Source organism: Setaria italica, chromosome IX (genome assembly GCF_000263155.2).
Source record: "Setaria italica strain Yugu1 chromosome IX, Setaria_italica_v2.0, whole genome shotgun sequence".
NCBI lineage: Eukaryota > Viridiplantae > Streptophyta > Magnoliopsida > Poales > Poaceae > Setaria > Setaria italica.
Genome location: NC_028458.1, coordinates 5,772,523 through 5,785,672, shown reverse-complemented (window position 1 = coordinate 5,785,672; position 13,150 = coordinate 5,772,523). Strand labels below are relative to the sequence as shown.

The 13,150-nt window shown below is 48.3% G+C and overlaps 1 protein-coding gene across 1 annotated transcript; it reads left to right on the top strand.

The window, feature by feature from the left end:
- The first annotated feature begins 10,074 nt into the window (after positions 1 to 10,074).
- On the top strand, positions 10,075 to 12,954 carry LOC101780920 (nascent polypeptide-associated complex subunit alpha-like protein 1). Its single transcript, XM_004981752.4, has 4 exons — positions 10,075 to 10,666; positions 11,111 to 11,186; positions 12,129 to 12,259; positions 12,334 to 12,954. Exons 1-4 carry the CDS (start codon positions 10,595 to 10,597, stop codon positions 12,670 to 12,672), a joined length of 618 nt encoding a protein of 205 aa, XP_004981809.1. The 5' UTR covers positions 10,075 to 10,594; the 3' UTR covers positions 12,673 to 12,954.
- Positions 12,955 to 13,150: the final 196 nt, after the last annotated feature.

The window sequence follows — 13,150 nt, the reverse complement described above, 5'->3', positions numbered from 1 at the left end:
CACGAACACTTTTCTCTTTATTGTTATCTTGAACCTTACATCTTGATGGAAAGCTATCGAATATAAATGAGGATAGGAACCAGGAGATTTGTAGTCAATCCTACCTTATTTCTAGGTCAACCATCGGCCCTTTTTTGACTTTAAGTCTAGATTATTTATCATTGCTCTTTGATCTTACATCTAGATCGAGGTTGCGTACCCTAGACATCAATTGAGTAGCGGTGGCAGTGGATCATCAAAAGAGGGAGGAGGTTATTCATGGTACTCCATAAAAAGGGAATCAAGTAGTGGATGAATGCAAAGCTATTAGGTGGCATTTGAAGTGGTAAAATCAATGCTTAGCATCGCCGTACACACACATGAAACAAGGTAGCAAACGAGGGGGATCGAGTGGCATCAAAGCCTAAACTAGCAAGGAGGCGATTTGAATAGCGTCAAACCCTAAAGTAGCAAGGTGTGGGAGTGGGGGGTGTTTTCCAAACTATGCAAAAAAGAGAGTGGCAACTATACATTGAGGTTGAGGAAATATGAGGAGGTGGTTTCGTAAACAAATAAAAGATCGGTGACTCGTGATGTCTCTTCAGGTAAATATTAGGAGAGCTTTTCTCACCTACCACCTTAGTGTTATGCCTATAAAAATATTCTTTTGAAATATGAGTCATCGTCCCAAATGCAAAGAATTCCATATGAAGAAGAAAATATGCGGGCATGTATGATTCTCATTATGTATCCAATTAAAAAGACTGAAAGATAAAGACTAAAGGTAGTTTGTGTATGGATCATCTGATAATATCAAATCCTTTACTGCCAACCAACGAAGCTTATTTCATGTGTTGGTACTAAAGATTTTCCATTACCTATGCAACATCTTTTGAGATTATAAAGTGCAGAACTAAAAGTAACTCAATTACAATGGTAGTGTCATACATGGAAAAAAAATCATCATGGACAATTCTTTCCCTGTAACAGATTAATGGTTTCATAAAATTCAAGAACATCCACATAGCAGTCCCAAGGATTTTATTACTATTTCATTTCCAGCTACGGCGATAAAAATTCCATTCTTATGCAGTTTTTATGCGACTGCAAGCAAGCAGGAAATGCATCACTAGAAAAGTCATTGATTGTTTCAGTGGCAGATTAATGATTTCAATAACTCCTGATGGCATAATCTAGGGACTCATCCCAAATATCTACTCACTCTACAGTGATATCTGATATCCAAAGGAAAATCCATTTGATCTGCAGCTAGGAAGTTGGATATCATCCATCACTAGAAAGCCATTGATTGTTAGAGATTATCTGTATATCCTCGAAACTTTTCATGATATCCCAAACCATCCATGATCATAGATGTTTCTTTGAGGCATCGAGCATTCCATTGGCTTTGCTACAAGAAAAACAAAAGAAATCGGCCGCCCGGAGCGTCCGGTCCGGTCCGGTCCCCTGCCGCGTACCACGTCGGACCGTCTGGCCTCTCCCACGTGGCGCCCCAGGGTCAGACGTGCGGGCCTCTCCTTCGCACACCGCCAAGCGGGACCCACCAAACCACCCGCTCCTCGGCCCCACCACCATACGCGCAACGGCGCGGGCAGGACCCCGCTCCTCCCGCCGCCCCCACGAAATCTTATCCACCGCGAAGCGCCCGCCCGCGAATCTCAAAGCGCGCGGTGGGGCGCTCCCCCTCCCCCGTGGCCGGCCGCGCGCGGCGACGCTGTTCTGCCGCGGCGCTGGGGATGCGGGATCCCCGTCGCGTGACGTCGCAGGCGTGGAGACGAAGCGTGGCGGTGGGCGGTGGGCCCCCCCGCTGGTCCGTGTCATCAGTGTGACAGTGTCATGCGGAGGGTGGCTCCCTGGTTTTTGAATTAAAAGTCTGGGGCCATGTTTAGTTACTCCCAACTCCCAACTTTGACACTATGTAAAAAGAAGATTCCCCATCACATCAAACTTGCGGTACATGCATGGAGTACTAAATGTAGATGAAATTAAAAACTAATTGCACAGTTTTGTTGTACTTTGTGAGACGAATCTTTTGAGCCTAATTAGTCAATATTTGGACAATAATTCACAAATACAAACGAAACGCTACAGTGTGCTACAGTGCTGTAACAGTAATTTGGCACCTCCCAAATTCCCCAACTAAACACGGCCTGGGTGTTGTTAGATTATTCTTTAAGCCGGGGGAGGCTGCCGATTAGTAGCCGGCAAATTACTCGCAGCCAACCGGTGGTGGTGGTCGTCGTCGTCCAACTCCGGCAAACATGGACGGGGATGTTTCGTAACGTGCATTGATCCCGTCGTCCGTCGCTCCGTGCTGCTTCTGCCCATGTTCGTCGTCCCTTTTTGTCTACCAATAAATACTCGGCAAAAAATATCTTTACCTGCACGTATTATCTTCATCTTACTTTGAGATTCGAGTGTTGATTTTGTTTCGAGGTTTGTTTGTATGGTTAATAACATTTTAAATTTACAGAAGCCGTCATCTACCGCCCATGATCCGGCGCGGTGGTTGGCGAGGCCGGAATGTTACCGCCGGGCGCACATGGCGGCAATAATTCTGCAGTGACGGCGAAGCGAGTACTCCACGCACACGGCCTCGCCAGGTCTGTCTGGTCGAGCATAAACTAGCTAGCTCCGCTAATGCCTAATGCTAGGCTAGCTGCTGCTACGACCAACACGATTCGCAGCCTGTTCTGAGGTCGCAATAATTCCGGGCCCTGACCCCGACCGCGACCGAGCCCCTGACCGCCGGAAGGAAATCCGTGCGAACCCACGGTGCGTGAGCGCGCAGGGCAGCGACGGTGACGACGCCGGTTGGTGCGGACGCGCGCAGGCGTACAGTGTGGCCGTGCTGTCGACGCGTTACGACGGCGACAGCGTCTGAATTCTAATGCAACCAGGCTGGTCGATCGCGTAGGCACGGCCCCTATCGTGCATATCCCCGATCGATCCGCATCAGGGGAACGCCTCGTCTCGAGCTTTGACACGGTCCATGGATGGATGGATCGAGTCCCGGTGGATCGACTGCGGAAGCAACAAGAGGCCATTATTTTTTATTTTTTTGAAATAATAAAGCCATTAATTTTCTTATTCATTTGGATCGGCTGCATGCATGGGATCGGAGGACGTGCGTGCAGATCAGATCTTCGGGTGAGCATTCCGGAGCCGATGATTGGTTCGGGAATTGTCCGATCGATTAGGAAAAGAAGAAGGAAGAGAGGGATCCTAGTCGCGACAAGGATCTAGCGAGCTCGCCTTTCGTCCGGTACGTGCACGCACGGACGGTGTCCGGCTCCCCCGCTCGCGCGCGCATGACATGTTGGACTACTTGGAGCTAGAAAATGAATCGGCCGACCGCGCGAGCCAGTCGCGGCCTGGCCTGAATCGAACGGACTCTATTAACGGCTCATACATACATGCCTTAGTTTTTTTTTTCCTATAGGGATGGTCCAGACACGCTGCGCTGCATGCGTATGCATGCCAACCAACTCGATCGAGATGATCGAATGAGCGGCATATAGTCCAATCCCTAGTAGTAGTATTCGATTTCAGATGCCATTTTTTTTACGCTCGAGCAATGGATGAATAACAAATTCCACACAGATTCAGCTGTTCAGAGATTAAACTTGTCCGGTTTTAGTGTTTGAATCCGTTCATCTTGACGCTCCTGCATAATCATCCCCGAATGATGATGGATAAGCCGTCAACGTCAGGTAATCGAAACAAGGAAGCTGAGAGCGGAGCGCACCCTCGCCCTGGACCGGTTCGTCTCGCTGCAAGCACGAGGCGGCGGCTGCGGCCGGCGTGTGCTCGATCGGCGGCTCCAGACCTGTTCGCCTCACGGCACCTCGCCAGGTCGCCGCCGGGAAACATCGTTGCGTGCGACGTGCGCGTTCGAATGACTGAGTCCGCGTGCATCCACGGCGGATTCTCCGACGAGTAGTATATCTGCCACGTTTTGTCGAGAATCTGTGAAATACTCCTACTAGATGAGCGTGCGCAAGCGCAAACGTGCAAGATCGTCGTGCTTACTGGTCTGGACCGGTTCCAATTTTGACTCGTCGCGGTAGATCGTCATCATCAGGTTGTAAATAATAAAAAAGAGTAAAAGACTAAAGGTTGAACTGATACACTACACCATGTCTGAAGGCCTGAACCAGGGAGGGGGGGGGGGGGGGGGGGGGGGGGTTTAGACGTGGAGCAGATCATTACGGCCACTGCCTGCTTCGTCCATGATCACGGCAGCGTGCGCTAAACCGTAGCAGCCGCACGATTTATTAGAACGCAAAACTTTTCCGTGCCTTGGAAGGCTGGACAAGGCAAGGCACAGATTTAGGGCATGAACCATGTGCCTTGTTCTTTCCAAACCGTGAGTGAATTAAATAATGCGAAATACTCCTATCTTTTAGTTGCAGATATTGGAATCGTTCTTATCCTAACTTTCTAAACAAGCTCTGAATTTGTAGTTTGGTGGGAGACTGGGAGTACTAAGGTTTAGGGTTTAGGCTCAGTTGTCTCAAGAATTGACAGTTCAAGTTTGCTTTGGGTATAATGACATGTGGGACCGGTCTGCCGGACTCCAATAATCACTGCCACCTCCCAGTACAACGTTTGCCTCTGCACATTCATGTAACGTTGGCACAGGCACTTTAGCAGTTTTCCTTTTATATTGTGCTCCTACAAAGACGTTGCTCGCTATGTTTGGTCGGACACGTTAAAGGTTTGTTGAATCCATCACCATTTGCGCTTCTTCCAAGGTCCCACCACGCAAGTGGAGCAAGCACTCGGCATAGGATCAGATCAGCAGGGGGCCGGGTGGAGGATGGTGCGTGACAGAAGCCAGAAAAAAAGGCCAAAAAAGGCCGGGAAGTCTACGACGGGGGCGGCGGAAGTCGCGGAACATAAAGCGAGACAGCTAAATGGCAAAGTCAAGGCCGCTCTGACCAATCCATCCAAGATTCAGGACCCTGCACTACCTGGCAACCGGCTTTATCTACAACATGGTAGGGCTCTGTTTCTTCAGGAGACCTTTGTCGGTGGAGCCGTGGAGGAAGAAGCTCTACTTCTACTTGCACTCGAGCAGTACGTGTGTCGTCTTCAAAGTGTCGAAAATTGGTTGCATTGCTTGGGTGGAAATACAAGTATATCTGGTGCCTAACCTGAAAAAGGACCTACGTGCAGGTACTTGAAAAAGTTTGGATTTTGTCAGCTAAATAAACTGTCAAAACAATTGGTTGCATGTCTTTAATCCAACGTATCGATCAACAAACGATTTTTTTAGATAATGATTGGCAAACGATTTATATGAAATAGTCAAATGGACATGACTAAGTCTCATGTGACTAGCAGGGATACAAGTTCCACTATGTTTTGGGATAGTCGGCCTAAACTTTGTTAAAATGAATTAAAATGGCATTGCCACGTAATTAATTTACGGTATAGGAGCGAACAAATATCATGCCACGTGTTAATAAGCTGACAAATAAAAACTCCATTAGGTACCCACTCGCATCCCTATCACTAGCATCAATTCTCTTCGCAAAAAAGTTCGACAAGCACTTAAAATAAGTTGCTTGTTAGTTTGCAGCCTTTCAAGTCTATCGTTCACTGCAACTACCAGTAGTCCAGTACATCAAAGCTTAACCGACCGGTTGAAGTCTTTGTAAAGACAGGCCAGACATTCTTCTCCAAGCAACATCACACGATTGGAACCTGTTGCCCGCGGCCCGCCTGTTGATGGCACACCGATCGCGCATGCGATCATCATTTGGTGAGTGAATACGAGGGGAGAGCAATCTCCGTGGAGACACGTCGGCCGTTCTAGAGATTTTTTCCTTTTGTCCGTTCAAGTGTTGTTGTTGGAAAATGATCATTAAACAAAGCTATGCTCCTGAACCCTAGAAGACCTCTCATCTAGATGCCTTTCTTAATCGCTCGATCAAGTGCATCATTCCTCTGATCACCGATATCCTAATATCCATGAAACAATATCGCTTTTCATTTTCTCTACCTATATTTAATATTAAAGTGAGGTTATTTCTTCCGATCGTCGTGGTTATTTTGTAAAAAAAATCTCTCAACTTTTTTCGTAATCAACCCGCAGCCCTATAAGTTCCGCCTCCTAGAGCTTTTCATCCATCCGTGGGTCTTGAGCTATTAACAACTTGAACTTAGCCTGTCACTCCGTCTCCAACTCGTTCTTCTTGTCTACCCACAAAAAAAACTCGTTCTTCATCGCCCTAGCCTTCCATAAGTTCGTGATCGAGTCGTGCACAACTGCTACGAAGTATAAATCCACACAGCAGTCCGGTCGAGCAAAAGAATCCCCTCGAGGCCTTTGCATGCTCATGCTAGCGAAAGGAGGTGGAAGCCGAGCATCACCTGAAGCAGCTGCCACCATCGATCCGAGCATGCACTTAGCCTCGCCGTGCCGACTTACAGGCTGAGCGACGAGACGCACCACGCCGCTCCTCGGCACGCTGAGCCGAGCGCTGCGCCGTGGCATCGCCCCACGTATCCTACCATCACTGAATTGCCGCAATCACCCGAAGTAGCCACCACCGTCAAGGTGTTGATCCGTGTGCATTTGTGGTCTTCACCGCACCACACCACACCTCGAAGTGCTGCTTAGCAACTAGCAGCGTCGGACCGGATGCAATGCCGCCCCTCGCGTGCTAACTGCTGAGTCGAGCGCCGCGCTATCCTTGCCGCATTAGGTAGGTTGCTGCAACGAGATCTGAGACGTGCAGCCCTCACCGCGTAGGATCGGACGCCCCGCAAGGCCAAGCGAGCGCCCTGTTGAGCACCGTGTTGTGGCTCACCAGTCGCCACGTGCGATTGAGGCGAACACCTTGCCGGACGTTGTGCTGCAGAGATAGAAGCAGAGATTACCGAGAGAGGGAGCAAGTACATGAGCCGATCGAGAGAGACGAGGGCCTCACGTTCACGAGAGGAACCATTGAGAGGAGATAAGGGGCACTCTGGTCCACGACATCTGGTGATCAAGAACTACACACTAATCCTAAAGAACACAAGAGGCAGCAAGAAAGAGACAGACATGCACCACTATCTCAACAGAAAAAGGATGAATTACTAAAGAAGCATCTCGTCGGCAAAAGAAAGTTACAGACGGCATTATTGACATAGAACACAATGGTCAGATGGGTATCGGCGATATGTGCAAGAAAAATTATAATGCACCTCTGAGCAAATTGGAACAAGACGCGCATATGGTAGGACATGTTACGCAAATTTGAAACTCGATCGAGTTGAGACAGGTGATTTGCCGATATGTGATCATCAGAGGTAGCTCTAGCTATGAAGATATGATGTGTGAGCAAAAACTTGCAAAGAGAAATCGTGAAAAAACACATCGTACAATGCGAGGCAACACTCATCGCTACGAAGAATCATTTATATAACTCATCAGATTGAGATTGAAAGGTAGTTCTAGAGAATATGTTTGTTTTCAACATTCAAAGCGTGATGTGAGATTGAGACTACGGCAAGTTCCATTGTTCTGTTTTATCTAAATATGTCTACACCAGTTATGGTACAATCTCATGATCCCATATTGCTCAAAGAAAAACGACACTCGATCTTGGCAATCTTTACTTCTATTTTTGGCTTTGCTCTTATGTGGCTAAATCAATAAGTTTGGTTTGTGCATGAATTCAAGGTCCATTTTGAAAATAATAAGTAATCGCCTGGTTGAGCAAGGAGGTGTGAGGATTTTTTTCCTCCCATTGCAACGCACGGGCATGTTTGCTAGTAATATTAAAGTGTGGCTGTTTCTTCCAACCGTCATGGTTATTTTGCAAAAAAATCCTTTAATTTTTTGGTAATCAACCCGTAGTTCTTGGAATATGTCTGGATGATTTTGCAAAAAATCCCTAAACTTTTCTATAATCAACCCGTAGTCCTTGAAATATGTTTTGATAATTTTGGCGCGCCGGGGAGGTGGGAGAGAAGAGAGAGAGGAGAGGTGGGAGAGAAGAGAGAGGAGATAGGGTCGGGAGAGAGAGAGAGGAGAGGTGGGAGAGAAGAGAGAGAGGGAGGATATAAGGTTGGCTAGTTGAGAGGGAAGGGTGGGAGGAGAGTTCGGCTAACAGGAATGCCCGATTTCAGAGCTGTGGATCAATGACGTGGCAAATGTGTTTCTTCTTTGAACTTATAATATATTTTTGGACTACTAAATGATCTCGAATGAAAAAGTTGTCAATTGTAAAGTTTAAAATCTCATTGAGCTCTTCAGTTTTAATATAAAGTTTGTATTCATCCGAGATTATATGCAAAAGTTTGTATTAAAAAATACACCCTTCAAACTTAATCATTCCCATCCTTAGCTTTATTTCTATTTACAGAGCCCAACAACGGTTGCGCCATCATCGACGTCATACATCTTGACACCGCTCCCATCGTAGGTTGCCTCCTACCGCGGCAATGGGACTCCGAACGATGATACGCCACTCAGAGCTGTGCCCGCCCCCGCTTCCGTCGGAACGCACGAGTTCCATGTGTGGGTCCCACGTAATAAACATATGGCATCAAAGCACCTACAAATATATTCTGCTACTATACTTGCACAGAGAGCACTATTAGGGACAACGCACCAACATATTGTGAAGCGAAGCCTATTAGGAACAAACGAATAATAACGTGAGAGTAAGTAAGGACTCGTAGCAACGCACGATTTCAAATAAAAAAGGTGGACATTTTTCTAGGTGATGCGTTTTTTCAGAAGATTCCATGATTTTTTAACATAAATTCCATGAATATTTTGGTAGTGAAATAAATGTGTGTACATGCATATGACATGTATAGTAGTACAGTCCAATCATGGCATAAGGGGGAGAGCAGTGGAGGAGTTGTAAGGCGCTGCATTACGAGGCCAAAAGGGTCGAGCCTTATCATGGCGCGTTTGTCTCTGGATACCAAATCTTAGGTTCCGTTTGAGTTGGATTTTGATTGTAAGAATTTTGGATCATAGAGAGAGATTCTAGAATCTGGGATTCTAGATAATAAGGGCCTGTTTAGCAGAGCTCCAGCTCTGAAAAAATAGCTCCAGATCCATAGATCCAGTTAGCTCCACCATAGAGCTCTCCACCGTGGATCTGAAATCTCAAAAAGCGTTTGGTACAGCTCCACTCTTGTCTTTGTCTCGCTGGCAATTTGGACCCATGCATCAGAATTAAAAAAAAAAGAAAAAACGTCTTCTTCGCGGCGAGTGTGACCTCCCCACGCCTCCGCTGCCTTCCCTACCGCGCCTGCGGACCCACCGCCCTCCTACGCTCTGGCGGCAAGGGTGAGCAGGGGTGGGCGGGGCTCCAGCGGCAGGGGCGGGCGGGGCTACGGCAGGGCGGGCTCCGGCGGCAGGGGCGGGTAGGGCTCCAGCGGGGAGGGCTCCAATGGCAGGGGCGGGCGGGGCTACGGCGGGGCGGGCGGGCGTGAGCAAGGGCAAGCGGGGCTCGGGCGGGCGGGGCGAGCAGAGGCGAGCGGGGCTCTGGCGGGTGGAGCGAGCATGGCGGGTGGGGCGAGCAGGGGCAGGCGGCGCTCTGGCGGGTAGGGGCGGGCGGCGCTCCCGCAGGCAGGGGTGGACAATGACAGAAGATAAGGACGGCAGCGTGTCGCACGGAGAAGAAGAAAAGAAAATAGAACGAACCGGTCATTTTCCACTAATGAGTGGCAGTGGTGGGTAATTTTCTCCAACTCCACCAAATTTGATTTCGTGGAGCACCTCCTGAGGTGCTCCACCAAATCCATGGATCTGGGGGTAGATCCACCGTTTTCGTGGAGCAGCTCTGCGGTGGAGTTGCTGGAGCTAAAACTGTTTGACTGAAAAAATTGGGAGCAAAGCTGTTTTTTAGGATCTGGAGCTACGTGGAGCTCTGCCAAACAGGCACTAAAAATCCATGCCGTTTGGATGTCAGGCACTTCATATGGTTGGATTTTTGTGATTGGTGGATAGATGTCAATATTACCCCCGGTCAATCTCTCTCCTCAGGCACACACGTCATGACTCCTTTGCTCGCTCTCCACACTCCACTCTCCTTTCGCTCTCTCGTCACTCCCTGCCGTCCCCCTCCCTCGCTCGCTCTCCCCCAATTCCCCTTCCTCTCCGTCGCCTGAGCTCCCTCCCTCCCCGCACTGCGCGTAGGCGGCCGCTGCCCACCCTCCCCACTCCTGGTGCTGCAAGCGGTGCCCCGCCCTCCCTCCCCGCTCCTGGCAAGCGAGCGGCCGCGACTGGCGGGCAGGTGAGCGGCGCCGGGGGCCAGGCCGCCAGCGGCCGCAGCGATTGGGCAGGTGAGCGGCCGCAGGGGCCAGGCCGGCGAGCAGCTTCGGCGGCCGGGGCGACGAGCAGCAGGAGGGAGGCAGAAGAGCGACGCCGGTGGCGAGCAAAGCATTTGCGTGTCAGCGTGAGGGCAGAATCGTCATTTCGCCATCCATCTCCCACTATCTAACGGGGCCTAAATAAGTGCATAGCGCCCCCTCCCCAACCCGCCCATTGCGCGAGTCTGCTCTAGGGTTTTTGCCGCCGCCGCCGCCGCCGCCTCTCTCTTTCCCCCGGATCCCCTCCCACCCACCGTACACCAAGATGACGGAGCAGACCGCCGAGGAGCTCGCCGCCCAGATCGAGCAGCAGAAGCTCGAGGAGCAGAAGAACGAGGTCAGATATCTCACACCCTCCCCTCCATAATGGTACGAATTCGAAGTGCAATCTGTGTCGCGTAGGCTTGGGATTATGTGATCAAGTAGATCCGCGAACCTGAAGTAGATTGGATTTTCTTTGGCGGTTCTTGTTGGATCATGGAAAGCTGCATCTTTTGTAGTATTATTAGGTCAGGTGGAAATGATTGGTGCTGCTATTCTTCTCCTAGTTGTGTGCTTTTCCTGGCGCCAGATTTGCCATACGTGAGGGGAGTGAATATGAGATGGGTTAGAGCCCATCGCTTCCGTGCGGTTTGTTGTTCATTTGCGCGAGGTGGCGTGATCCTTTTAATCTCACCTGTTTGTATGATTTGATTTGCCTTCCATTTTCGTATACGGCTGTGCATCATCTATTACTATTTATATGGCACCTGATGAGTTCTCTTTTGAATGTTACTGACAGGCAGAGGAGGTTGTGGTTGAGGACGAGGATGATGACGACGAGGACGACGACGATGATGACAAGGATGATGATGAGGGTAAGTTATTGCGATCATCTTGACATATGCTCCCTTCGTTCCGAAATTAATTGTGGTCATCTGTAGCATAGCACAATCACTTGGTCATTTTAAAGTGTCTTTTATCTGTCTTCCGTTTCATTCTGCAAATGGTTTGGCAGTTCCAATGGTTTTGTATTAGAATCAGTTAGGGCAAAGCAATGGTACTGCTATAATTCCATGGGTCTTTTTTCATTGTAAAATATTGTACATGTTAGAGCGTGGGGGATTTGGGCATTGTATAGTCGCAAGTGTAATGACCTCATGATATGTGAATGCTATTTAGAGTGTTAAATGGAGTTCGATTGTGAACTGAGTTTCCTTATTTCTGGTGCATGTATACATTGCTCAAGGTTGCTGGTTATTGCCATTTGTAAACTTTGAAAGGCTGGAGTAGAATATGTGAAGTTTGAGGTTATGCTTACGTTACTATGTTTATTTGGACTGTTAGATGGAGTTAGTTGTGAATGGAGTTTCCCTACTTATTGCCTAAACTTGTTGGTTATTGGCATTATGCTTACGTTACCAGTTGCTAGTTATTGGCATTATGCTTACATTACTATGTTTAGCTTGCAGTGAATTCATGTAGCTAATTATTATTTTTGTCGTTACTGATTATGTGTGCCCTAGCATCTGTATCAACTACCTGCCAACCGTATCCTTAAAAGATAAACTGCATGCCAACTATGCATAATTGGATACCATGCATAGAAGGCAAGTAAACTGCATCGCTAGGTACTCTCACTTCAGAAGCCTGTGTGGTCAAAACAAATTATAAGCCATGGGTTTTGTTTTTCCTATTGCCCCTGTACAGCTGTACCCTTCAACTCGGAAGTTGTTAAATGTTCTTTTTTTTGTTTGGTTTGTGAAACAAGCACAACACCTGTGACCTGACAAGTATTGGTTCCATTTTGTCATGTTTAGGGCAAGAAGGTGATGCCAGTGGCAAATCAAAGCAAAGCAGGAGCGAGAAGAAGAGCCGCAAGGCCATGCTGAAGCTTGGCATGAAGCCCATTACTGGTGTCAGCCGTGTCACCGTGAAGAAAAGCAAGAATGTGAGTTCACTGCTGCCAGTCACACCAGTTGACTAATGTTTCTGGTTGTTTGGCTAACACAGCTGCATTTCCAGATACTGTTTGTCATCTCCAAGCCAGATGTGTTCAAGAGCCCGAACTCTGATACCTATGTCATCTTCGGTGAGGCCAAGATCGAGGACCTCAGCTCCCAGCTGCAGACCCAGGCTGCTGAACAGTTCAAGGCTCCTGACTTGAGCCAGATGATCTCCAAGCCTGAAACATCTGGCCTTGGCCAGGAGGACAACGAGGAGGAGGTCGACGACACTGGTGTCGAGCCCAAGGACATTGAGCTGGTGATGACCCAGGCATCCGTCTCAAGGCCCAAGGCTGTCAAGGCTCTCAAGGCAGCCGAGGGCGACATTGTCACTGCCATTATGGAGCTGACAAATTAGAGTTTTATTTTTGTTGCGGTCGAAAGCCCCTTCCCCCAATTTGTAGTGTTATGCAGCTTGAGTGTTATCTGTGGACCATAATGCTTAGATAATTTTATCATGCTTGCTTGCACTTCGATTAAGTTCATCACAACATGGTTCACTTCGTTAAGGTCATCGCGACATGGTTCTCTTCGGTTAAGGTCATCGCAACATGGTTCCATCTTTTCTGGTTTGCTTACAGCAACAGTCTATAGCTTAATGCTGTTTCTCTCTGGCATTGATATAATGATATTTCAGCCATGCCACAGTTTTCTTGCATTTTTTTCACCTTTGTTGATGCGATACGATCACTGGTGAGCTGGGTTTCTGCTGATTGCGGAATGGAAAGTTTTTTTTTTCCCCATATGCCAGATCGCTGGGTGCCTGGGTTGCCCAATATTTGTCCAATGTGTGTGCGATTGAGGTCCCTACAATGGGCCTCGTTGCACTCCATCCA